Consider the following 27,971-nt stretch of genomic DNA (forward strand, 5'->3'; position numbering starts at 1 on the left):
AAAGTCCAAAGGACTACAGCCTAACTGTTTTGGGCGGGAAACCCGGAGCCCAGCGTCCCAGGCTGCGCGTTCACCCCACTCAGGATCTCAGGCTCCCGCCTCCAGCTGGGACCCCGCGGGCCCCGCAGACTCCCGCCGGGCCCAGACTCGGGGCGGTGCCGCGGCTTCTGGCTCCTCCCAGGGGGCGGGCTAGTCGGGGGCGGGAGGAGGAGCCGGCGTGCAGCGCTAGCAACAGCCGCGCGGGGTGCGTATCGCGCCCGCGCCTCTCCCGCCCGGGATGGACTGAGCCGCGCCGGTTGCCCGCGCCCAGTCTGTCCTGCCTTCGCCGGTCCTGCCACGCCGGGCTCCCGGCGTAGGACACCGCCAAACCCGTTCGCCGCGGACCGCCCCGGACCGGCAGCCGCGCAGGGGACATGTCTGGAGGCCGGAGGAGGGGCGGCGCCCCCTGGCACACCTTCTCCCGGTTCTTCGCTCCCCGAAGCCCTTCCAGGGACAAGGAAGAGGGCGAGGAGGAGAGGTCGGGGACGAGCCAGCCGCCCGCTCCAGGCCAGGGCGCCGCCAGGTGGGAGCCGCGGGGGACGTCTGGGGGTCCTGCGCGAACTCGCCGGACGGGGGCCCCTGGCCCGACCGACCGCCTGCAGCCAGCTGCTCTGGGGCCAGGCTGCGCTCCGTTCGCCACTTTCTGTTCTCCTTTCTCCATTGCTAAAGTTTCCTCCTCTTCGCCCGGTCCCCTTGCCGCCTCACTCCCCTTTCCTTGGGTAAATCCGGGTGAAGTTCGTGACCCGCGGAGGAGCCCGTTCCCACCCGGCCCAGCCTGCGCGGCGCTCTTCCTTCCCACTCCCCCTCCCGGAACGTGATTCTGTTCCCCTTCCACACTGGCGTCTGAGCTCCCAAGTTCTGTGGCAAAAGCGAGTCCCCCCGGCGTCCTGCCGGCAGTAATGGGAAACAGTTGTGAGCGAGCCGAGCCACCAGCCGGGGCGGAGAGGGCGCCATCCGAAACCACTCGTGGGGGAAAGGTAAAGCGTTGGAGCGCCACCCTCTCAGATGTTTTGCCATCCTGTTTCAATTTCCTCAAAATGATTTTTTTTTTTTAATGTGATACCGAGTTCCCAAGACTTCGTCAAAATACAAAACCTCGCTAGTTTTATTTACCATTTTGCCTGGACATTTAAATGATGCCGCCCTTTCTCATGTCTCTTTGGGAACATCTGCCTCAAGTTCGCCAACAGATTCCAGAAACCAGGACTCAGCTGTCTTGGTTTCAGCAAGGATAACGTGCCCCTTCTCTGCAGTCTTTCCTCGTTCCTCCACCTGCTGTAAAATCGATTATTTTTTTTAGACGGGTCTCCGTAAAATGCCCGTTCCTGAGCCTCTTTTTTCTGCTCAGAGGGAAGAGGGGTCAAATACATCTCGCTGTTTTAAGCTTTTGGTGAGAAGACAAGCTTATAGTCTCTGCTCTTCCAAACTGCACCGGAAGAGTGTAATCCCTTTTGATTGGAAGGACGCTTTCTAGAAAGCTGTGTTTACTTCAGATTTTAAAGACTTCGTGGAGGACTTCAGAGGAAAATGGATAGGAAGCAGAACTGTGACCGAGCTGGTTTCATTAGTATTCAGGTCTCGTGATTTGGTTCTAGTCGCTTATGTGTGCCTCAGTTTCCCTCCTTTTGAAACGTGTCCATTACGAATGTTTGTTAATGCCACATCTTTCCAAGACAGCTCCTGTAATTGGTAGATTTTCCTGGGAAGCTTCAGCTATTGTGGCCCTGTTAAGGGGGAACTTAAAATTCATAGTTACACAGTAGTTAAAAATAGTTTCGAAGTCTGACGGGGCTCAACCAGAGTGTCAGATCTGGTGGGGGCAGACAGCCTGAGGTGCCTGCCATCACTGCAACGACACTAATAATGTTGGATAGTACGAAAGCAGTGTTTAAAAGAAATCCCAAGTAGTCTTAGCAAAAGTTGGAAACTTGAGTCAGTGTTAGAAGGGAATAGGCTGGCCAACTTCAGGGTCAGAACAGAATTGTGCTGAAACTTTGCCTGCCTTCCTGCCCTGTTTTGGCTTTTTAGGCATTTCTCAGATCTAATTTCCTCTCTCTGGAGCTAACCACTCTAGCAGCTGGCCTCTTGTCTGCTTAGCGCTTCTCCATTCTCATTATCTCCAGATAGGCACACACTGGCCTTTTGACACTGAGAATTTTAATAGTGCTTATGTGAACACTAATTTTGTCTTCATCTTTGTAGAACTTTCCCAGTGTTAAGGGGATAGCAGATAATCCTTTCTGTGGGCGTTTTATGTTTTAAATGAGCTTAAATCTTTCTTTTCAAGAATATAAACACATACAAAGCCTTTATTGAAAGTTTAATGAAACAAATGGAAACTCTTAGTAGTACCCAGTGTCCTAGTAACACAACACCCTGGTGTTTACAAGTTTGGAAACAGATTTGCAGTTTGTCACTGTGCTCTTATTTCAAAATGAAGGGACATTTTGGCTCTTAAAGGCAGCAAAAAAATTGTAGTTTTAATGGGAGCCCAGTTTACCTTTTATACGGGTGATTTTATATGGGTGGTGAGGAATCCCAGCAGCAGACATGTAAGTGCTTGGCGTGGTAAGGATGTAAAGATGCCTGGAAAAAGGCTCCTTCTCTCAAGGAACTGTAAGAAGCTGAAAAGACCGCTTGTAAACAATAATATTAGCACCTATCATGTATTTAGCATTTAACAATTTGTAGAAGTACTTAAAAAATATTACACTTGAGGTTGGACACACCTTTGCGATTAGCGTCCTCATTTTATTATAGAAAACAGAGCTAAGGAAACTTGCCCCAAGTCCATAACTACTTTTCGTTCAGTGAACAAGTATTAAGTCCAACGCTGTGCCTGCAACTCTGAGTCCCCTTAACATACATTAAGGGTTAATATCTGCGTTCTGATTTTTCAGTGTACTCGAAATGAAAAGCATTCTGTCAAACTTGAAACTTGTATAGTTTCCTTTTCTTCACTACCAGTGATGTTTATATGAATTTTATTTACATAATGTAGGCATGTACAAATATAAAATGGGACATAAATTCCTTAAGAACAGAATGAAAATTAAACATAAGACCAATAAGAGTCAATTTTTAAGCATTATCCTGAAAACACTTTTTTGGCTCCTCACAAAATGCAGATGGTACCAACTGGGACAAACACAGGGTCCTTGGGGGTTGCTGTGATTATGCCATGATTCAGGTTTTCTAATATTTCCTTTTTTGAACCATAGGAAAGCCTTTGCTTTTATGGTGTGCTCTAAATTATTTGGGTTTCATTTGGTGTGAACACATCATTTATTTATTGAGTTTGCTGCTGTTTTGTTCTCATTAACCTTAGGCAATTAAAGAAGGTCAGGAAACATCAACGCTGTTATATATGCAAATTCAGGTGTGGACACTTGAATTGCTTGTTAGTACTCTTCTTGGGTGACCAGATCCAGGAGGTGCTTATATTTATTTTAGATTATATAGATAGGAAAATGTAACTGAAGTTTTCATAGGAAACTTGAAAACTCTGAGCTTTGTGTATCCCAGTTATTTCAAACCACTGCTATAATATTTAAACCAATTTATGAGCACATAAGGAAAGAACTCCTTAGAAGTTAAGGGGGGGGGGGATGCCTGGGTGGCTCCGTCGGTTAAGTGGCCGACTTAGGCTCAGGTTATGATCTCACAGTTCATGAGTTCAAGCCCCGCTTTGGGCTCTGTGCTGACAGCTCAGAGCCTGTAGCTTGCTTCAGATTCTGTGTCTCCCCCTCTCTCTGCCCCTCTCCCACTTGCACTCTGTCTCTCAAAAAATGAATAAACAATGAAAATAATTAAAAAATGATAGGGGATAGCAGGGAGGCCTTAATGGTTGAGGGATTGTTACCTGGTTCTTGGAGACATTAGTAGTGTTTTAATAAGAGAACTTAGCCAGTAAGATAGAAATAGGGAACAGGTATTCTAGGTTGAGCAAGAGCCTATAGGAGGTTATGATCTGTTGGGGACTATATAATTTAATATACATTAGTGGGACAGAATGAAAGAGGCAGTAAGGATTGGAGCTAGGTCAGATTTTGGCTCTTGATTTAAAGGTTAGACTACTTATGTGAAAGCCTGTTAAACAGATACTGTGAGAATGTCAAATTTGGAGGATACCTGCCTATTAATATTCTCCATTTGGGGGGAAATGATTACTCCCTTTCTTTGCTGTATCACACATGGTGGACCTATTTAAAAGCAACGCTGTGTGACATTTTAACTCTGGAGGGGGGGGCAGTAAGGTGAGAACAGCATTTATCAAGGCAGACTGTACACATATTGCTGGGTTGGGTACTTTTACTTGCAGCATCTCATTTAAACCTCACCCTCAACTTTGAAGGTTAGTATACTGATCACTATTCTGACAATTGAGAAAACTGAGGGTGGAGAGTTCTTAGTAGTGAACACTGGTGGCATCTTGGGTGGAAGGATTCTTTGGTGAACTGGACTCTGCTGTCCTTTGCAGGACATTTAGCATCCATGACCCCGCCCACTAATTGCCAGTAGCATTCTCCAGTCATCGGGATATTCCAAACACCTCCACCCAGGTGCATGGGAGGAGGTAGAGTGATACCACTCCCAGTGAAGAATGATTTAGCCCAAATCATGGAAGAAATAAGTTTCAAGGTTGAGATTTGAACTTAGGTTTCTCCGACTCTAAAAGCTGTTGTTGTTTTTTTCCCCCACACCATTTTGCCCACTCTTCTAAACTATGCTCATTCAAAACATATTTGCATACGTAAGTCAATGGGAATTTTTCATACTTTGTTCCAGAATGAGTGTTAGTGTGGCCCATTTCAGATAGATTCTTTTTGGCTGTTCCTTTCAGTGTTCCAGTATATCGTTACTGATAGAAAGTAAGAGAATCACTAGAAACCAAGGACAGGGGCTGTGTCTTATTCATCTTGGTGTCCCGTTTACCCAGCTTAGGTGAGGAGTGAATCACTACTTCTTGATGGAACATTGAAGCACTTACTAGTGGTTTTCAGCTAGAGGTAGTACAGTGTTCCCGCAGCTCTGAAGTGCGCATTTAGACACATGGGGCATCTTGAAAGATTTCTATACAGTGTTTGGGTCTCTATTTAAAGTTTAGAGAATTTTTGCTCATCACCATGGCTGAGGGTGTTAAGTGGGTGGAGCAAGGATGCTAATGACTTGTACAGGAGATATTCTCATAAAAAACAAACATGTCAGTAGTGCCCCTGATGCATGAGAGCTTTTGGCTGTTAAGGAACCAGTGTTGACCACAGCATCAAGTATGTGAGAAAAGGGAGCTTTGTTCTCTGAATTTTCATGGTGATTATATTTTCACTGATTTGCAAGCACTATAGAAAATAATTGGTAACTCGTTTAGTTGAATAAGGAGATACCTGTGTGGTCTTGAAGGACCACATCAGTAGTTCATACCCATTGTAGTAAAGATGACAGGAAAATTCCAGAAGTCCTCAGCGGTATTTTCTAAGAATGTTGAACTCCCAAGTTGAGTGAAAGCATAGAAGGTACTTTTGACAGAGTAGAAATACAGATTGTTAGGGTGTTGAAACTGTATCATCTTTCAAGTGAAATTTCTCTCTTTGGGGTTTAATAGGGTGTCTGCCAGATGCCTAATTTGAGGATTCTGTTTCTTGGCGAGGGCATTCCTTGTAAGCTAACTTAGTTGTACACTCTCAGTGTTAAGAGTTGCAAGTACTTCACATTGTCCAGCAATAAATTTACATCATCAGAACTTCTAACTGTATTGAAAACTGATAGCATTTTCATCTCAGAGGACAATATATAAAGAGATAAAAACAAATTTTGCAAAGAGGAAAATAATATTCCCTTCAAGATAAAATATTTCCTTTCCCAACTAGGGTACTAATGAAATACACTGCAGCCTAGATATGCCAGAAATGCTAATACAGTTATGGTAGCAAGGAAACTTAGGTTGGTGTAAATTTAAATTCAGGAAAATAATCTGGGCTTTCTCCTGAAAAGAGAAGATCAGCATGAAATAAAAGTTTAAAATATCGTTTATTTAAAAGTTTAAAAGTTTAAAATATCTGTTCATTCCATAAATTTGAAGGGCTGCTATGTGTGAGATAATGCTATTAAGCAGTGGGGATAAAGATGAATGACCAAAACTACCCTCAAAGATTGCATAAATTAACAGAGGAGATAAACACAGACATCTCTGGTCTCAAGATGAGCTCATTATAAGCTAAAAATGTTTTTGACATATATATGTGCATGCGACCTGTTTGGTTCAGAATACACTTGCTGTTTCATGACTGTCATATATTGTATGAGAGCTTTACCTGGGCTTTCAAGATATCTTCCCACATTAATTAACTTTTCTGAGCATGGTTTCTTTAGCATCCTTTGCCAAACAATACTGGGGAGATGTGACAGTAACTGTACCAGCAGGATGAATGCTTTTCCCCTGTTGCTCTTGCTCTTCCTAGACTTCACAGGTTTGGTTAAGTTCCAAATGGAGCCAGAAAAGTACATCCTTTCGGGCATTAACATTTCATGTGACTGGAGATCCTTACTTAGTGTCGATAGAGAAACAAGTTGAAGTTTTGCTGCCAGAAATAACTCATTCTTTTTTTTTTATAAAGTTTTTTTTTTTTTTTTTAAGTTTATTTGAGAGAGAGAGGGTGCACAAGAGAGAACAGAGGAGGGGCAGAGAAAGTTGGAGAGAGAGAATCCCAAGCAGGCTCTGCACTGTCAGTGAGGAGCCCAATGCAGGACTGGATCTCATGTACTGTGAAAGCATGACCTGAGCCGAAATCTAGAGTCGGATGCTTGACCAACTGAGCCATCCAGGCACCCCAGAAATAACTCATTCATAATATTTAGGTGGCAGTTGTGAATGGCCGGTGGTACAACTCCATCAGGACTATCCCTCAATGTGTCATCCCTGGGGGTATTTAATTTCAGGTATCCCAAAGCAGTGAAACAACTGTTGAGTCAAGTGGGTTTTTTTGCTCGACAGATTAGTGATGACAAAACTAAACCACCCTTTGTTAAGGCCATAATCAGACCCAAGGCCTGTGCTTGGGGCTTTAAATACATACATTCATTTAATCCTTAGCAACCTTTGAGAGAGGAGGTATTTTTACTCTGTCTTACAGATCTATAATTTAAGGTTTGGAGAGGTCCAGCAGTTAATCAGAAGTCTCACAGCATCTGTGGTGGAGTCAGAGTCAGATTCTCTTCCTGAATTCAGAGCCTGCTGCATTATGTGATTGCTTCCTCTGCTTAACTTAGGAAGACCTATAAAAGAAAGCTGGCCTTAGAAAATGGTTTTGAATGGAAATAAAAGACAATGGCATGCAGCTGGATGTCTGCCCAGATGGCTTGGGTTAGTGCTGTGTACAATAAAGAGTTTATGGTCCTGACAGTTGAGAAAAGGAAAACAAATGTATGTATTTATACAAATTATAAATATATATTTAAACACTTGAAAAGGGTCCATCTTCAAAAGACATAGAAACTGAACGTGTAGCAGCAAGATACCGTATTCTCCCTAATTGATAAGCAAACGAGTTGGATGTGGGGAAACTGGAAGTAGTGACTGGTGGGAGGATAAACTGGAAGGTTCTCTCAGTATTCTGGATTCACATACTGTGACCCAGCACTTCCCTGTAGGAATTCCCTTAGACATGTACAGTTTGCAAACAGACCCAATGCTGTCTTTGCAAAGTTAGCCACTGCAGTGTTGCTTTCATAGCAAAAGGAAAAAAATAAAATTGTTACATGGGGTACAACAATGTAATAGAATATTACACAGCTGCCAAAAAGAATGACAAAGCATTTTATGTACTGATAAAGGAATATCTCCAAGATTTTAAGGAAAAAAAAAAAAAAGCTGGAAATCACTGTGTGTGGTATGCTCCCATTCCTGTATCAAAAGTGGGGGAGTGTGAAATAAGTCTGTTACTGGGGTTAACTAGGGGAGATGGAAAAGTGACTCAGGGAATGAGGAACAGGAAGGAATCTTCATTTTATATCTTTTTTTATACATAAAAAAGTTATGCGAATTACCTATTTCAGGGGAAGTAAGGTTAGTTTAAGACCTGGTGGATATCTGGGTATAAAAGAGGGGAAAAAAATCAAGAAAATTTAGGATCCTGACTTGGCAGAGATTTTCCAAAAAATGCATGAACTACATTAACTTATTCAAATGAGAGAAGTTATAATTAAGGCTATAAATATATAGAAGTAATATTTTAATACAGAGAGCTTTGATATCTTGACACTTTTTATGAATGAGGTTTGTATATTATGAATCAATAATGTGAAACTGGGTGGAATTAACAGAGCCTCAAAAATACCAACTCATTTTCGTGAGATCACCTGTCATATACTTAGAGTAACAGTATGACCCTAGCATTTCATTCACACTTTCAGTCTTGTTAAAAATTGAGGCAGGCCCTCATCTCTAAGGTTTAGCATATGAGGTTTAAATCTCCAGATTTAGCATATGAGCCCAAACTCCACAGAATAATAAGTGTACAAAACGAGGATGCCTGTATATTAGGACGACTTTTTGTTTTACTGGAAAGGTCATGTATGAAAATGTGTTTTCACCAGTGTTTACCAAGAATTCATTTACCCCTCATACCAGGCACTGTGCTAGGTTCTGGGAATCCAGAACTGAACATGCTACAACATGGTCTTTGGTTCAGAATACACATGCAGTTTTGTGGGGAAGGCAGACATAGCACAAATCTTTCTTCCCTTAAATTAAGTACCCAGGGCAGAGTATGGAGGGGGTGTTGCTGCTGGGTGGCTCAGTGGGTTAAGCGTTGGACTTAGCTCAGGTCATGATCTCGCGGTTAGTGAGTTCTAGCCCCACATTGGGCTCTCTGCTGTCAGAGCAGAGGCCACTTTGGATCCTCTGTCCCCCTGTCTTTCTGCCCCTCCCCTGCTCATCCTGTCTGTCTGTCTATCTGTCTGTCTCTCTGTCTCTCAAAAGTAACATTAAAAAAATATGTTCCTTTAAAGAAAAGAAAAAAAAAAAAAAGATGAGCACCAAGGTGCCAGTCAAGGCTATAGGAGCATTTAACAAGTGTGGGCCCTTTCTTGCCACACTTTTTAGAGGAAACTTCTAATCTTGTTTAAGCTGTTTCTTTTGGTATTTTTGGACATGTGTCTGAACAGTGCCTTACAGTTCTTTCTTGAGTTCTAAACTTTAGATAACTTATATTGACTTCTGGTTATGGTAGATGAGGACTTAGCTATTTTATACCTCTTCCTACTTCCTTTACTCATTCAGCCAATATAATTGTTGATTTTGGAATAAAATCAAAAGCCAATATTGAGATTTTTATGAAATACAATTTTGGTTTCATAATACAACACACTAGCTTTTATATCTTCCTTATGACAAGTAGCACAAATGGCAGTACCAGAAATTGTGAAAATGGCATTTGAGTACCCTCACAAATAGTAGTTTCATATAATTTCTAAAGATATATGTTAGAAGTTTGTGCTTTATTCTTTGTATTAAGATTTATATATAATGTAGATACTACCTTAGTGGCAGATCATATTTTTTTTTTATAATTACCATGCTTATGACAAGAAATGAAATACTCTCAATTTTCCATTCTATTAAGTGGAGACAGGTTAGGTGAGATACAGATTCTCAGACTTCCTTGTCTTGTCAGATCACCAAGGAGTGTACCCTCGCTGGAGGGGTGGCCTTGCGCTCTATTAGTCAAAGCTGGAAATGTGTCTTGTAATAATTTTGATTATTTCATTGTTTTAGGAAGGCAAATAAGGATCTCCTATATATTATGATACAAATAAGTTATCATTATGTAATATTTGTAGTATTAGCATTTTGTTATTTGTCTATTCTGAATTCATTTTCACTAACTTCCATTTGTTTGCTTTTCACAATCACTATAATACTTTGCATTTTTTTGTCTTTTTAATAGTAATATATACTTTTTTAAAACAGGTATGATGAATTATAAGAAAATCAAAAAGAAGAAACAACTCATAACCCTACCAACAAACATACACATACTATCCTTTCAGATCATTTTCAGTGTGCATTTACACATATATACATATTTTTACAAAAAGTGGAAGTTCTCTTCAGGATTTTGAAATTTATTTTTTTCCACTCAACCATAATTCTTTAACATTTTCTACAATAGTATATATATTTATATAAATTACAAAAATAATTTTAAATTTAGTCCTTTCAAAAATCTGAGTGTTATCATCACTTTTCAGAATTCAGTTTGAATATCTAAATGTGCCTCTCTGCCTATGTGGGGTTTGCACTGTAATGGGAGAAGACAGAAAATTAACAAATTCTGTAATGTATAATGGTCAGGGTGAGGGTATGGGACATGATGGAGGTAGTGGGTCTGGAGTGAGGTGTAGATAGGATGGTCATGAAAGTCCTCTCTCTTGGGTAACACTTAAGCAAAGGACCTCGATGCTACTTGGGAGTGGGGAACAAATCTAAGGAAAGAACTTTCCAAGCAGAGGGAACAGCCAGTTCCAGGGGCCTGGGGGTAGTATCATGTTGGGACAGATGCTAGAGTGAGAGCAGAGACAACAGAACAGAAGAGAAAGCAGCTGTCAATGACATGGGGAGTCAGGGCCAGAGGAGATAGGCCAAGGTAGGGAGTTGAGATGATGTTTACTTTTAGAAAGTATCATTTGGGCATAGGTTTATATGTGTGCATGTGTTTATATATTCTCACAAAGGTTGTTGGTTTATTGATGTCTGGAAGAATTTGCAGTGAGAAAGAGTTTGAGTTGGAGATGAGGTCAGGCTCTGGGAAGGCACAGTCTCACCTGGCCTTGAACCTCCAGTGCCCCTTCCTTAGGACAGTGTGATGAATACTACATGAACGGATGCCTGTTTTAGAGGGCAGCTAGAACCCTGTTTTGAGTTCATGTCACAGCAAAAGATGGAGGGTGTTGATTCATGTGAGGTAGATTACAAATGTTCAGAATCTGAAGGATATGAGGTCAAGGACTTTGGGATAGTAGAACAGTTACTAATACAGTCACATATAGACAGCTCAGGTACACATCAAACATACCAACGTTCTCTGTAGCCTGTGATTAAACTAAAGGGTCTTGTTTTGGGGGGCATGAGCAGGGAGACCGGACATAAAGCAGCTTCCAGGTAGTTACATAAACAATAGGAGAAGGCTGACATGATAGGGAAAAGACTGTCACAAGAGTCTAAGATGGTAAAGCGACAGAGCTTCATAATCATGTCTTACCTTTCCTCCCTTTCCCGGTTTTTCTCCAAAGAGTTCTGAAATTCAAATGCCAGATGTTTGAACTAAAATACATGCTGTTCGACTGCCTTAAAATGGCAGCTTTTAGTTACCTTTTAATTTGAAGCCCAGAAATAGTGCCATAACCACCTGTTTTATATTCTGTTAATGGTCATTAAAAAAATACAAGTACTACTCTACTGCTGGCAGACACTGTTTATGAATGGATGGTTTTCCAGATGGTTGTTTGTAAATTGTCCATGTGGAGCTCTGTCTTTATCCCCATAGAAGCTAGGTTGGAAATGTTGGATGCGGCTCCAGGCCAGGGCACACAAGTTGGTTTAATCCATAATATGCCTGCGGTATAATATTGAAAAAAGAGAACTCCACGCTTCTGGTGTGAAGCTGTATCTGTAAGAAAAAACTTCCAAGGAGTGTAGATGCTCCCAGGGCAGCAGCAGACCCTTTGAGAGTTTGTGGGAATAAAAGCCTATACTGTATTTAAGGACCCCACGTGAGGGCTGAGAGGGTGGAGCCCAAGGGAATACAGGACAGGCCCCTAGGTGGTTTCAGTAGATTTGAAATAAGGACTGTAGAAGTTTCTGCCTCTTTGTTACAATGTTCTGGTATTAATTTTGTCACCGAGTTGGTTTCTTAGTTAGAGTCTGTCTCTTCCTTCACCACAGAAACTTCAAGGTTAGCCTACCTGTTTCTTTTTCCATTCTCGCTGCCAGTGGAGATTCATATGGGATTTTAGATCTGGCAGAGAGCTGGTCTGACTCTTTCATTTTATGTCTTTGAAAAATCCAGTCCAGGAAGGTACATTTTGACTGAAGTGCCTTTTGTCCCTAAAGTGCTGTCCCTGAAACAGACATCTGTCCATTTTGAGTTTTTGCAAAGCATTTTGCTACCAATGACCATAGGAAAAGGGTATGGATAGGTAAAAGACCCTTTCTTGTTCTGTACTATTTTTTCATATAATTCTCCAAGGTAAAGTCATGCCCGGAGGACTGAGTATGACTTGATCACATTTCAAAGGAAGGCCAGATTCTGGCCACTTCTGGAGTTTCATCACAGTACTTATGTCAAGTGGGCTCTGAGGTGAGGAATAATAAATAACATGCCAGACAGGGAGGCCTGATGGAGCTGTGGTGGAGAGGGGGATGCTGTTTAGTGGATCAGGAGAGTTTTATGTTAGCGAAGGAGGAGAAAACAATAGATTTGCCTTGACTGTCTTTCTGTGTCCTTAACCTTGCTGGTTCCTCTACTGCAGACCATTACACCATACAGCGGAAGTGAAAATCAGAAGATAATTTCAGGTGGCATGAGGCTGAGTGGGATGGAGAGAAAGAGAAGGGAGAAAAAAAAAAATCCTTAATTCCCTAGGGATGGTGAGAAGTTCCTGTGGACAGTGGATCCAGGCGGGGGCGGGGCTGGGGAGAGGCTGTTTAGATGTATAGGGCATTCCCAAATTGGGGACTACGTTTTATTAAGTGGCTTTGTGTTTAGGGATATGCTCAGAATTACCGCCAGTGATGTCTTCAGCGAGAAATGTTACCTTCTTTCTGAAAATGGCAAGAAATCATAGACTTCTGCATCCGTAGAAAAGTGGGCAAGCCTCCAAAAGACTGTTATGGAAGTTGTATTCAGTTCTTTGACATTTCCAGGTTTTTCTGATACAGCCACAGGAATGATCTGTGAGAGAAAAGGCAGAGTAAGAGGCAATACACAGCAGCTGTGCTCTAGGAGGGGTGGCGTGAAGAGCCTTACTCTCCCTCACTGTGCCTCCACCCAGTCCTCCGAGTCTGTGTGCTGTCCCCGCATGTCTATCCCTTGACCATCTAGGAAGTTGCATTCCTACCACATGAGGAACTGAGCCTGGAAGAGGCCCAGGAGCATCCCTTATTCTTCAGTCTGTGGTATACACCTAAAAGAAGGGTACATTTTCTTTTCTTATTTTTTTTTTTAAAGTTTATTTATTTTGAGAGAGAGCATGCATGCAGAGGCGGAGGAGAGACAGACTCCCAAGCAGGCTCTGAGACATCCCTGCAGAGCCCAGTGCAGGGCTCGAACTCACAAACTGTGAGATCATGACCTGAGCCGAGATCAAGAGTGGACGTTTAACTGACTGAGCCACCCAGCTGCCCCACGAAGGGTATATTTTCTTGTTGGTCCCACTTTGCACTTGCGATGGCCAGTGTACCCATTTGGGCAACAGCTCTTGGTTGGGGCCAGGAGCTCTGCAGGGCATGGCTGTTGGAAAATGGGTAGTGTTGTACATGACTTGAGTTTTCTAAGTAGTTGATACCTACCCTTTAACTATCAACACTGAACACATTTAAATAATATTAAGTGGAGCTCCCTCAGACTGGATCATTCTCCTCCCTGTACAACTCTCATTTGTTGGCTTCTGCTGAAGAATAGAGGCTCTCAAACCATTGTTTATCAAGAGTGTGGTCAGAGGGCCACCTGCTTCAGAACAATCCTGGGTAGGGGGAGTTGGTTTTTGAAAATGTGGACTCCTGGGCCCCACTCCTAACTGGAATCATTGACAGGTAGGCCCATAAATTTGCTTTATAAATACGATTGCCCAGGTGATGGTGGTGCACTAGGTAGAGATTCTGAAGGAGTGAGGGCAAAGATTTCGTCTGGTGTGTTCACTGCTCAACCCCTAGCACCAACAACAGTGCCTGGCACTTAAAAGGGATTTGAAAGGAAGGGGCCAGTACTTATCTGCTGACTGAGTGAGTTGATGTGCCCAGTCTTCTTCTGCTTATTTGCTATGGGTTAGGGAATCTTGTTATGATTTAATAAAAAATAGAAGTATAAGATACATATTAAGTGCCAGGATAGAGACTTTCCTCTGTGTAAATTATTTGAACTCTAGAATATGCTTTTTTTCTTGGCCCAGAGTTTTGTTTTAATTTGTGTCTGGAAAGTAGATGGTAAATGACTGCATGTGGGATTCCTGGTTTTCAAGTATGGTGTAAATTAGGTAGCTTCAAAAATGAGAAGCTTCTGTGTCACTTAGACCTTGATATTTACCTGGGCTGTTTTGAAAGATTAATTTCCAGAATTCCCGTAGCTAATAAGTAAGATGAGGCTATTTGGAAATGCAGGGTCTTATTTGTGTCTACGTGTGATTATGATTCCTGCCCCTCACCCCCTGCCATGAGCAAAATGTGTGCTTTCTAAAAATACTGCTATTGAAATATTCCTGGGTCCCAAAGGGGGTTAAGTTGTGAGAGAACAATAGAAACGGATTGTCGTCTTTCATAAGTTTTTAGATCATCTGAATTTGAACATGTTTCTCTTTTCTTCATATATTTAAGAGTCTGAGAATACTATTCCAAGCCTTTTGAGTCTTTTCTGTTCATTTTTTTTAACTAAGCCGACTGGTAAGTCAATGTTTTCAGTATTTTCATCTACTCTTTTATTTTTGTGTGTGTTTTGCCTTTAAATCATCTCAGAATAATCTTATTTCTGTTGAGTATTTTCTCCTACCAACCCCACTCTCTTCTTTATACCTTTCAACAAAAAGTGTATATTCTTTCAAGAGACTTACATACTACTTCATTAAGAAAAAAATATCATTACATTGTTCCCATTTTTTTGATTAAGCAGACACAAATAACCTGTTTGGTATCTCTTTTTTTTTTTTTTTAACAAATAATATTTGAATAGCAGATACAATGCTAGGCTCTGGGACATAGACATGAATGATACAATTCTGAATTTAATGAGTTAAAATTCTAATTAGATAGCTAAACATTATAGTATATAGTATAAATGTATGTGTGGTATCACTGGGTTCAGTGAGAACCCAAAAAAAAATAAAGATTAAGCTCGGACTAAATTGTAAAGGATTAAGAGCAGGGCTAAGTGTCGAGGATGTTGCATACAGGAGAAGAGAGTGGTTTGCCAGCATATTCTGAGAATGTAAAGTGGTTCTACGTGATGGGCGTATCTGGGGCCACGTGAGTAACTTTCTGTATCCTAAGGACTCTTCATTTTATTCATCACCTCCTAGAGATTTGCTGAAGGAATTTTTAAACTGGAAAGTGTGATGATCAGGTTAACAGTCATTTTGACAGGAATAAAGGATTGAAACATAGCAGTCCTGAAGAGGCCTGAGATCAGTTAAGAAGGACTCTTTGTCAGTAAACTAGAAAAGAGGGGGAAAGCTTTAACTGAAACAGTGATTTTTATAGCTAAACCAGAATTCTAAAATACGTTGTTTACTTTAGAACTCAACACAGTTTTAAATTTTGGTTTAGCAGTAAGATTCATGAGTCTTAAACATACCATATAAGGTTTAGAAAGTTTGTGAAGGTATTTCTTTTTTTTTTTCCAGCTTTTAATTCTTCAGTTGTTTACTCAATACAAAATACTTATATGCTGACCTACAACTATATTTTTATGGCATTGTGTGTGTGTGTATGTGTAGAATGTATGTAATTATAACTACTTGAAAATACTGATTTCTGTATTGCTCTCATGAACCTGGAGCTACATTTTCTACAGACCTTTTGTATTGGAATAGAAACTTTTGCCATTTTCATAGGCAGTAAGTTTACAGAGTGCTGTAAACACTCTAGAGTTTCATTTTTTTTTTTAACATTTATTCATTTTTGAGAGAGACAGAGCATGCTTGGGGGAGGGGCAGAGAGAGAAGGAGACACAGAATCCGAAGCAGGCTCCAGGCTCTAAGCTGTCAGCACAGAGCCTGACGCAGGGCTCCAACTCAAAAACTGTGAGATCATGACCTGTGGCCAAGTCAGACGCTTAACCAACTCAGCCACCCAGACGCCCCAACACTCGGGAATTTCAGGAGTCTTAAAGGGAAGAACTAGGAGACTAAGGTACTTGTATGCTTACTTTTTAGGTGAATCATTCAAAATAGACTGTAGTTAGAGAATACACTTATAAAACCATTAAGGTGAGTATTCTTGATTATATGACAAATCCTTATAATGTGCTCTTTTTACATGTATTTTGCTACTCTCTCTTTTTGCATTGAGCTAAAATAAACCAGTATTGACATTTAATTTAAAAAGAGAATTGTTGGGGCGCCTAGGTGGCTCAGTCAGTTAAACATTTGACTCTTGATTTCAGCTCAGGTCATGATCTCACATTTATGAGATTGAGCCCTACGTTGGGCTCTGCACTGACAGCATGGAGCCTGCTTGGAATTCTCTCTCTCTCCCTCTGTCTCTCTCTTACTCACTTTCTCTTTCTCTCTCTCTCAGAAAAAAAAAAAAAAGAATTGTTAACAACTTTGTGACAAAAAATAAAGCTAAAATAGAAAATAAATAGAAAATGGAGATAAGAAACCAATCACTTTTAAAGCAGCAATGTTTGAGACCTTTTGTGTTTGTGTGTATATTAAATGTTTTTGATTACAATTCTGAATTGTACAGTATTTTTCTTTCTGTCCTTGGTTTTTCATATGGAATTTTCATGTGTTAAGCACATATTTATCTCCTTTATACAGTTGCTTTTCCTGCTGACACTTCAAAGGCTTATGAGTATGACTATTTCTTGTTGGTTTGAGTATTCTGCGTAGAGTCTGAGACTCAATGAAATTTAGATCCATTGTATTTTCCACACCTTCATGATCTTTCTTCCTTTCTATTTTTTTATTGTTACCATTTGTTCCCTGTCTACATTATTGCACTGGACATTATGGATAGAAAATCTAACTAGCCTAAATCATGTCTTCTCTTTCTGTTGTGTCTAATCTGAGTTACTGAGACCACCTCCTTTTCATCCCCTCTACCACCAGTCACTATGATGCCCTGTGTTTTCCCTATTCTCCATCATCCCTCCTGCTTTATGCTTGTCCCCTGGCTAAAGGCTTCCCAGTGCTAGTAGGACAAAGATCAAGTTCTGAAATGTGTCAGACAGGTTCTGCATGGTCTGGCAGCCACTACTTCTGGTATCATTCTCCTCTCTAGCAGGGTTACCTCTGCCTGACACAAGTTGTTGTGCTCCAGTCTTATATTAAAAACAAACAAACAAAACATGGTTTCCTGAAAATGCCGTATTCTCTATTACCCCTCCTTTGTGCCTTCTCTGAGAGCACTTAGCAGGCAGAATTGCTGTTCTTTGCTTCTTCTGTGCTCCATAGTATTTTGTTCTTTGAGCATTTGTAACTTCTACCAAACTGTAGTTTTAGTTTGTTTGTATATCAGTCTCCCCTACAAGACTGAGTTTTATAAAGACCTTGACCTACTTGTTCTTACATCCTCAAGGCCAAGCATAATCCCTGGCGCATGGCAGACAGTCATGATGATCTTTAGTGGGGAGCTGTTCAATTTGTCTAGCATTATGAAAGTATGAAAATAAGATCGTGTATAAAACAAATAATAAAAGTTTATATCTGAAATGTATATGTGCCTAATAGGAAGCATAGTTCATTATGACATAAGGCATCTGTGAAGGTATTCTAGACCAGACAATTGGGAGGTGACTGTCTGGAAAATCAGGTTCTTAAGGTGCCATCTGGGACACATTTGGGCTAGATAAGCCTGCATCTATTTTTGAGTATTCCCAAAGTTCACTAGATGATCGTATATGTTTATAAAGACTTGCTGAATAGAAATATATTGTATTCCATGTAGCATTCAGTATAGGCATTAAAAAATATATATCAGGCTGTGGAAAACCCTAATATAAATAAAATTTTAGAGTGTTAATCATTTCCAAGATAGTTGTACGCTGTTCTTTGTAATGATGATTATCAACATAAGAATGTAGTGCGTGATAGATTCACAAGAATTTCTGAGGCCCAGATGAGTATATTTGAATGTGTTTTCAAGTGTAGAGATTCAAATGAACATATTCTTTTACATATTGTGTGTGAATCCTTTGAGCATTGCACGTGAATGACCTTTCAGTTTTTACTTTAAACAAAGAAACTGTATTTTGGTAATTCTCTTTTAATTTCAAAGAAGCTGTGGTTTTTATTTTTCAGTGTTGAAAATGAGCCCATGAGCACAAGTCAGAAAAAGGAAAATGCGCTTTCATCAGAAGCAGTAAAGGTATGGTTTCAAATTAATATTATATTAAGCAAATATTTTTCTTAGTTTCTGCTCCTTTTAGATTCTGTGTCTCCTTTGACATTTCAAAAAGAGCACTGTATTATTGATGTGTAAATCCAGCCCACCTCTGTTGGACATAGTATGTGGGGCAGGGAGGGGGGAGTGGGCACTGAGAGAGTCGGAGAATGGTGTGCTCATCCCAGCTCTGCCACTAACCTGTGAGGCCTTCAGCTGAGGCACTTAACATCTCTGAGCCTTAGTTTTAGTTTTAAATCTGTGAATTGGATCACCTGATCTCCATAGTTTCTTTTCCCTAGGACATTCTTTGATTAATGTAGTGTTTTCCCAAATGCTGCTGACATCTAATAGTGCTTTAGGTGGGCAGTAGTTAACAACATGTTCTTGCATGTTCGTAGTATGTGATGGGTATTTTTGATCAGCTCACATATGAACTGGCCTTTTTTTTTTTTTTTTTTTTTTGCTTCTACAGGACTAGCATGAAAAGTGTGTAAGCTACACACCTCCCTATATAGTTACCAATAAGTGTGGTTAAAAATCCTTGAGAATCACTAAACCTTGTAACTTTTTTTTTTTTTTTTTTTACTCATAAGTGGTTTACTAGAAATTGTACATTTGTTTTGTCGGGTGATACGATGCCAGATAGGTGACCAAGTTTTCGTAGCTGTACCACAGTCATGGAGTCTGTTCTCAGTTACTTTCTTCTTACATGATTTGTGACAGTCTATACAGGAGAATGCTTGTGCTTCCCATGCATTCCAGAGTAAGTTAGCTTGGTCAGTGGGAGGACCACAAAGTCCAGTGAATTCTTCATTATTGATAGGGGGACTTTTTGTTGTTGTTTGTTTATTTGAGAGAAGGAAAGAGAGAGAGAATGAGAATGGGAGTGAGGGAGAAGCAGAGAGAAAAGAGAGGATCTCAACCAGGCTCTGCGCTGTCAGCACAGAGCCTGATGCAGAGCTCGAACTCACCCTGAGATCATGACCTGAGCTAAAATCAAGAGTCAGCTGCTTAATTGACTGAGCCACCCAGGTGCCGCCTGATAGGGGGACTTTTTTTTTTTAGATATATAGATAATTTATTGTCAAATTGGTTTCCATACAACACCCAGTGCTCATCCCAACAGGTGCCCTCCTCAATGCCCATCACCCACTTTCTCCTCTCCCTCACAGGGGGACTTTTAAACATTATGTAATTCGAAAGGCATTAGATATGGTTGAGATAAAGTTGTTTTCATTCTTCCCCATCATAGTCAACAATATAAATTTATTTTTTTAATTATTTTTAAAATTTTATTTTAGAAAGAATTCTCAAGTGGGGGAGAGATTTTTTTTTTAACTTTTTTTTTAACGTTTTATTTATTTTTGAGACACAGAGAGACAGTATGAACAGGGGAGGGTCAGAGAGAGGGAGACACAGAATCTGAAACAGGCTCCAGGCTCTGAGCGGTCAGCACAGAGCCCGACGTGGGGCTCGAACTCACGGACCGCGAGATCATGACCTGAGCTGAAGTCGAGATCATGACCTGAGCTGAAGTCAGCCGCTTAACTGACTGAGCCACCCAGTTGCCCCTTGATTCTTTTTTTTTTTTTTTAATTTTTTGAAATACAATTTTTGAGAGAGAGAGGAACAGTGTGAGTGGGGGGACGGGAGGGGCAAAGAGAGAGGGAGACACAGAATTAAGTAGGCTTCAGGCTCTGAGCTGTCAGCACAGAGCCTGTTGTGGGGCTCAAACCCATGAGCCATGAGGTCATGACTTGAGCCATGATTGCGCCACCCAGACGCCTGGAGGTGGGGAGGAAGAGAGAGAGAGGGAGGGGGAAAGGGAGAGGGAGGGAGGAAGATATTCTTAAGCAGGTCTCATGCTCAATGCGGAGACAAAATGGGGTTTGGTCCTCGGATCCTGGGATCATAACCTGAGCCAAAATCAAGAGCCAGACACTCAACCAACTGAGCTACCCAGGCCCCCCTAAATTTTTTTGAAAGAAAATATCAGGATCTGATTTTTTTTTTAATTTATTGAAAGAAAAAAATCAAGATTACTTTGCTTTCTTTATCTTTCTTCATTTCTTTGTGAGTTTGACTATTAGATCCTGCTTTAAAGTTTTGTAACATTTCTGCCTACTCCTCTCCTACCTCCTCAACCAGTTGTTAGCCAACCTGATTGTTGACCACTGCATGGGCTTCATAGTTTTCTTCTTCTTCTTCAGTTTTTGCATGTCTTGAGTTGCCTTACTTCAAGATTTTTACTTCTCTTGGTGTACATGCAGCCTTGCTCTTAGGTTGTTTTACAGGAAATATTTTCTTTTGAGATCTCAAACTTCAAGGTTTCTTTGGCTGCTAACTCCTGTCATTCCATCTTCTAATCCCTCATTGCCTCATTGTACCTGTTCCTTAACCTTCACCAAACATTCCTGCTCTCCTTGCTGTGCCTCCCTTGTCTTGGTCTCTACTTGTTTTCCCACACAGCCTGTAACTGATACTTCAGCTATAATCTCACTAAAAAAAACCCTTCACTCTTCAAACTTGGTCTTCCCTATAGTCTTTCTTTCTACTTGCAGACAAAGGCACACCTTTGTAGATATGGTAAATATATATGTGGGCAAATATAGCAGCTGGGCCTCTGTTATTACAGTCTTTCTATCCATTCTTAATATCTTGGTTTGAATACCCAAGATAATTTCAGTTTGGGATCTGTGTTCCCAAGTAAATATGGTCCACAGTCCCAAGATTGTTTCTCTTATGATTTGAGGCTTATTGGATTACTTACACACGGGCAATCCACTGAGCTCATATTGGAAGGGCATCACGACACTCTCACTGGAGTGGCCTGAGCATTTTGGTCCTTTGGAAACTGTTAGTAAGATTTCTTCAACCTAGCCACACAGATCCAGTGGTTTAGATACCTATTTCTGCCATGCATAAAAAATATGTATTTTGACAATACCAATAGTCAACACCATTCCTTCAGGGAAAAAAATGGGTCAGCAACAATATTTATGATCTTGTTGTTGTAAATAGTCTCAATTTAAGTATTTTCAGAAGCAAGTGGAATAAAACATGCATATTTGTTTTCTTTCTAATAAGTAGTTTTCTGAAACACAGCACTCCACTGTAATGTGACATTTGTTACCATGCTTCCATCTTATTAATCTGAATTTTATGATAATGCCTTCTGTGATGAGGAAAAATATGCAGCATTTTTCCTGTTGAGTCTGAAATGTAACAGATTTATGAATAATAAATGTTATCTGTTTCCTTTTGTATTGTATTTGAGATGCCAAATCAAGATGTTGAAGATTGTTTAGTTGTAAGTTTAAGCTACAAAATTTAATTGTATTTTTCAAACAACTAAAGAGTATAGAAGCTTGATACCATGTCTGGACATCATTATATTCTTAGCTCTCACTTATATGCCATATAAGTTTTGCTGTTTTGTGAACATTGGTAGCTATTTCTAACACTTGGATTTGTCATTCCACTAATAAATTTATTTCTTTTATATGAATTAGGTTTCTATGGCTGGCAAAACTTGTAGATACTTAGTCCATATTCTACCTTTATTTTTCTATGGGGTCTACAGTCTTTGGTCTTGTAGCCTTAGACACCTGGTCTTGGTGCATTCACACCTACTGTTATTTAAAAGAGTGGGAGACATGTTCTCATTCTCTGCTGCCAGCTACCAACTTCAGAGGAGCTTTCATCCCTTGTTGCCTTCCAAGGATAAACTTCCTTGGGCCCCTTTCTAGTGGTTTGGTCTCTTATTTCCTGCCTTCTCTTGGACCTTGCCTTGACTGTCCATCCCTCCATCTTCGCTGGCTTCTGTTTCTCTTCTTGTTTTGTTTTGTTTCTTTTTGTGGGTCTGGTTTCTTTTCAGTCTATCATTTCACTTCACTCCCTGTTTCTACCCAAAAGTTTCTTATGAAAGTATGTTTCAATCATTGTTAAATTCTTGATCCTTTCAGTTTGATTCCTATCTCTTTTCTAGTTTCCTCAGACATGGGAAGCTTAGTACTGTGCCTGGTGCACATGTCATAAATACTCAGTAAGTGGTTAAATGAGTAAAAGTCATCCCATGAAACCAGTGACATCTTGCTAACCACAGTCAGTAGTCTTTTCTTAATTCTTAGTTTATTTAACCTATTGAGGCACTTAATTTTCCAGGTCTTGTCTTCTTTACAGAGATTTATTTTTTTATCTTTGCTTCCATAATATCATAACTTGGTTTCATTTCCTGCCTCTGGTGAATACTTTCTGTTTCCTTCTGATTTTCTGGCTAAATGACTTTTCATATAGATGTTTCTCAAAGTCCTAGGTCTTCCTCAATGTCAGTCTTCCGAAGTAATTATCTTTCAGTCTTATTATTTTATTTTTTTGGCTCTCACATCTCTATTTGACATCGCTTTTTAACTCCAGACTTGAGCATCAGTGTTCCAGACATTTCTGCATGGATGGCCTTTGATACCTCAAATTCAGTCTGCCCAAAAGTCTTGCTATCTTCAGAGATGTTCTCTATATGTATTTGCTTGGGAGGTGAAGGTGATGGGAGGTAGGGAGGATCCTTCAACTGCTTAGGAAAGGGGAAGAGCCCTGGGCTTACGTATTCTGTCCGAATATTTTCAACCAAACTCTTTACTTTTTATCCTGTGTCTCACACTGTCCTAAGTGGTACCTAGTGTCTTTAAAACCTGACCTTTTTCAGGTTGTCCATGGACTAGATTGTTTCCTTCATGATCAGAGCTCCCCCTTGGAGACAGTTGGCTAGAAGCTTCCTGTGGTCAGTTACCCTGCCTCCAGCTGCCTTTGCCTCCTAAACATTTTTTGAAATCTCTTATCCGCTAATATCTATTCTCTTCCTCTCTTTGTATTTATAACTTAAACATTTCCTTTACTATCATTTTGTAATGTTTTGTACAAGAGAAACAGTATGTGTGCTTCATCAACAGTGCTAATTAGAATTTTTATCTTTTTATAATTGAAGAAAGTGAGTCTCAAAGATTGTCACTTAACAAACCTACACTGTTAGTGCGAGGAGACGAGAATTCAGATACAGTTCTGTATAATGTTCCGCATTTGTGAACTTAATTTATAAGATATATTCATAAACTAGATTTACCAAAAAGAAATCTTATTAAAAAATTAGATTCTATTTTCAGAAATGAGTCATTAGCTAAGTAAAGTGAATTAAATTTGGACCATAGGTTATAGATTCTCCAACCCAGTCCTAAATAAATTGATGGTTATTAGGCTTGTTCTCAATAGCTTGACATCTGCTTTATATAAAATTTAACTTTTGTCCCATTTTAGAACTGCTGCTTATAACTAATCATAAAACTTACGTGAAGTTTCTAGAGTGGTTTTTAACAGGCGGTTTATAGATGCCTATGATGTACCTATGAATAATCAAGGAGTATCAGTCTAGTGCATATTACTATGATTTATGATTCATAACATTTATTTTTAATCCTGTGAATGAGTCACTTAACAACAAAGACTCATACGTTTTTTTTAATGTTTATTTATTTATTTTGAGAGAGGGAAAGAACATAAGCTGGGGAGGGGCAGAGAGAGGGAGAGAGAGAATCCCAAGCAGGCTCTGTGCTGTCAGTGTGAAGCCTGCCATGGGGCTAGAACCCATGAACCACGAGGTCATGACCTGAGTTGAAATCAAGAGTTGACTGCTTAACTGAGCCACCCAGACCCCCTCCACACACTTTTTATTATTTTTTTTTAACTATTGCCAGGTAAAGATGGGAAAATTGTAGCTCAAGAAGTTCTTATTGAAGAGAAATAGTCACTAACTGTTCTTTCTACTAATCTATTGAGTGTACAATGCTGTTTAGTAAGATGGACATACTCAATATATACATCTGTTCATATTTTGATATGCCTAACTCTTCCTTCCTTATTGGTGTCTTTCACCTTTTTCTTGGCTGAAAGTGAAATGATAGCCAAATTTAAATGCGTTAAATGTTTTCTTGGTTAGGCTAGGGGGAAGTTGCTTACTGGACTAATTTTTTAAATAAATTATGGCCTTAATAAATGCTTGCTATCTTTTTTCTCAGCAATACAGATAATAGCGGCAGTAAAAGGTCAGTTTTATGTAGAGATTTTCAAATTTTTCTTTTTCAATTTTTTTTTTTAATGTACTTACTTATTTTTGAAGGAGAGAGGGACAGAGCATGAGCAGGGAAGGGGCAGAGAGAGAGGGAGACACAGAATCCAAAGCAGGCTCCAGGCACTGAGCTGTCAGCACAGAGCCCGATGGGGGCTCAAACTCACGAATTGTGAGATACGACCTGAGCTGAAGTCGGACGCTTAACCGACTGAGCTGCCCAGGTGCCCCCCAATTTTTTTTTTCAAATACAAGAACTCTTTAAAAAAAAAAATTCAATTGTAATCACTTTTGGAACCCATTTATAAATAGATTAAAGCTTTAGTTGATAGGAATGTTGATGATGGAATGAGTTGTCTCATAGTGAGCCACTACTTATCTGCCTCTGCCAACCATGGGCCTCCTTGGAAAAGTTTTAAAATTACATGTGCAGTGATGGAAAGAACAGTCTTTGGAATCAGACAGATCTGGGCTTAAATCCCAGCTTTCCATGTGGTAGTTTTGTAATCTTGGAAAATTTACTCAACTTCTTTGAACTTTGGTTTGCTGATCTGCAGTGGGAGTGTGTGGAACGTTGTTCAAATCATGTTTCATAGAAGTGCTTTGGAATTAACCAAGATAACACATACAGCACTACCTGATGCTGGACACAAAATAGGTACTCAGGAAAAGAGCTGCCTTCTTGCTATATAAAGTCTAGCTGAAACTTAGAAATAACTCTTTGAGAATGATGCTGACTTTTTCTGGGTGAATAGTATAGAAGTAGTTACTAGAAACATTAACTCTCTATCACATTTGAAAAGAAGGCACACATGGAGGTACACACATTGAAATTTAGCCAGAAGTAAAAAATTTTCAGCCCTTAATTCCTTCTATAAAGACTGAGGCTGTCAGGTGCCTGAAGTGGAGATTGCACTGTGTATCACTGTGTAGTCCAGATGACCAAAGGAACTGCCAGGGCCAGAGCCTGTCAGTGTGGCTGGTGCTGGTCTGGGGCCTTGATCCTTAGAGTTCCGGGTGTTGAATGTAGTATAAGGTATCTGGTTTGATTTGTGGCAGCTCCATTCTGTCAGAGACCAGTAGTGGTCCTATTTTGTGGTATGATGGAGTACCTTATCAAATGGAAGCTGTCTATGAAAGGTTATCTACATACTCCAGATTTCTGTGAGTATATTTTCCTCCATGGGTGCCACATACTGATTTGAGAACATTAGAAGGGGGTTCCAGAAAGCTCTCATAGAATTAAAAACATTTATTCTTCTGGCCCAGTGTTTTCATTAGAGAAATCTTGATACCATAACAGAAAGGAGTGGCTTTTCTCCTATCTTATGTCATTTGGTTCCTCTTTCTTCTTTCCTTACACACCTGCCCTGGTTGATTGAATTTCTACCTACATCTTAACCCTTGACAAGGCTCACATCTGTCCTTCCAGCCCAATGTGTTCTCCTGAGCTTTAGGGTAAGAGAGCCAATTCTTTGCACCTTTCCTGTCAGTGTCACTGGGTATAAGATTTGACGGTCTCAAAGTTGAACTCAGTCTATTTTATCCTAATTTCCTTCTCTTCTGTATTCCCTATCTTGCTTCAAGGTGCTGCCAATTACCCTATCTTGACATCTGGAAATGACTCTGTCATTTTGTCTCTTCATTGTGCCAGGGACCATCAACAGCCCTTTCTTCCTGTCCATACCCATTGCTACTCTATAGCTGAGACTTTTCTTATTTTAGACCGGCAGTTTTTTACTCTTATGTTTTTTTTTCCTCTGACACAGATGATAGATGACTGTCTTGGGTCACCTGTGGTTATGGGCACTTGTTTGGTACACTATATATAACTACATCCCTTTGTCAGAAATTACATGGAAATGAAAAACTGAAAGTATCATCACAGATAAAACTTGATTTCATGCTAGAGCATTTAAATTTATTTATTTATTTAGAGAGAGAGCACAAGCAGGGGAGGGGGAGAAAGAGAGAGAATCCCAAGCAGGCTCTGCAGGGTCAGTGCAGAGCCTTATGTGGCCCTTGAATTCATGAAACTGTGAAATCATGACCTAAGCCTAAGTCAAGAGTCAGATGCTTAACTGACTAAACCACCCAGGCACCTCCCATTCTAGAATATTATTTGTAAGTGAAATTTCAGCTTTTTAAAAATGTATTTTTTAGAGACAGAGTGTGAGCAGGGGAGGGGCAGAGAGGGAGACACAGAATCCGAAGCAGCTCCAGGCTCTGAGCTGTGAGCATAGAGCCCAATGTGGGGTTCAACTCACAGACCATGAGATCATGACCTGAGCCGAAATCAAACGCTTAACTGACTGAGCCACCCAAGTGCCCCAAACTTCAGCTTTTTAACTAATTTTAGTAATAAATTATTTGTGACATCTCAGAACTCATCACAGCACAGATATGTCATGACTAAAAGTTGCAGATAACTTATTATGTTAAACAATAACCAGATTAGTCAGGGTGAAATAGTTGATGTCCAACCGGCTGGCCTGTTCTAATTTTTTAGTGGAAAAATAATTCTGTGATAAAAATGTAATATTACCTTTCAAACAAAAATTCCTTTAACAATAAGGGTATAAATAGCTCACCTTTGCACCTTACCATTAGTTGTGAAACCCATTTATTGGAAAAAAGTATTCATGTAAGTATGTCTCAATAGTTTATAGTTAATTAACATCCCACAAATTAAATCCATTATGATGAAAGTAAATAGTGATTTTGATTAAAAATTTTAGCACTACTTAAACTATAGCTAACTCAGGATATCAGTAAAAATCTGATAATAAATATCTCCCTCAAAACTGAAGAAATAGTAACTATTGGTGGTAGAATTTCAAAATTTGGCAAATTTGTCAGGTAATGTGTTAACAGCCAGATGTCTTAGCAAACCAACCAGAATTCTCTAGTAAGCAGCTGTTTTTTTTAGTTTATGAGTGTCAGATTTTAGTACCTGTTAATAATTTAGGTGATAGTCTTCCTCTTGGTGAAAGCATATAAAATTGTTTGCCTTTACCTTGTGGTGGCAGGGAAAACAGGATGGTAGGGATGTTTATTGGAAGAACATGTACATAGGTGATTTTCATTCTGAAAAACCTGAGTTGTATTAGAAATTTCCCAGACAAAGAGGACAAGGAATAAGTGGTCTCAGCAGTGGGAATAGCATTATTGCAAAGACGTTCTGTAGTAAGAAGAAGAGAGAGGGGAGAGAGGAGATGGAGAAGGACTGAATGAGGATGGATACGATGACGTTAGACATTGCAAGCATTGTGAGTGGCAAGAGATGAAATTGGAGAAAGACACAGGGGCCTCCACCCACCAGTACCTTGAGTGCCATACTTGAGAGTTTGGATTTTATCCTGACAGCAATGCATAGCCTTTAAAGGTCTTTAAGGATGATCAGATTTGAATTCTAAAAGACTGCTCTAGTTTTTATCTGGAGAGTAGACTGGGGACAGTGCAAGCAAGGAAACAGATTAAGTCACTGCTGGCAGTATTCTA

At 40.0% G+C, this 27,971-nt stretch overlaps 1 protein-coding gene across 4 annotated transcripts in view; it reads left to right on the forward strand.

Annotated features, from left to right (window-relative positions):
* The first annotated feature begins 218 nt into the window (after nucleotides 1-218).
* The window catches only part of CRYBG3 (crystallin beta-gamma domain containing 3), a 139,836-nt gene continuing 112,083 nt past the window's right edge, over nucleotides 219-27,971 (forward strand). The window contains exons 1-2 of one of the 4 annotated variants that reach the window (XM_040484264.1): nucleotides 219-562; nucleotides 18,271-18,337. In XM_040484264.1, the coding sequence (XP_040340198.1) occupies nucleotides 414-562; nucleotides 18,271-18,337 (216 nt within the window). In that variant the 5' untranslated portion in view covers nucleotides 219-413. Of the gene's footprint in view, nucleotides 563-18,270; nucleotides 18,338-27,971 lie in introns of those variants that run through there. The other 3 variants (XM_040484266.1, XM_040484267.1, XM_040484265.1) reach the window with 3 other exon arrangements.

The sequence above is a fragment of the Herpailurus yagouaroundi genome, unplaced genomic scaffold (assembly GCF_014898765.1).
Source record: "Herpailurus yagouaroundi ecotype Mexico unplaced genomic scaffold, PumYag 162, whole genome shotgun sequence".
NCBI lineage: Eukaryota > Metazoa > Chordata > Mammalia > Carnivora > Felidae > Herpailurus > Herpailurus yagouaroundi.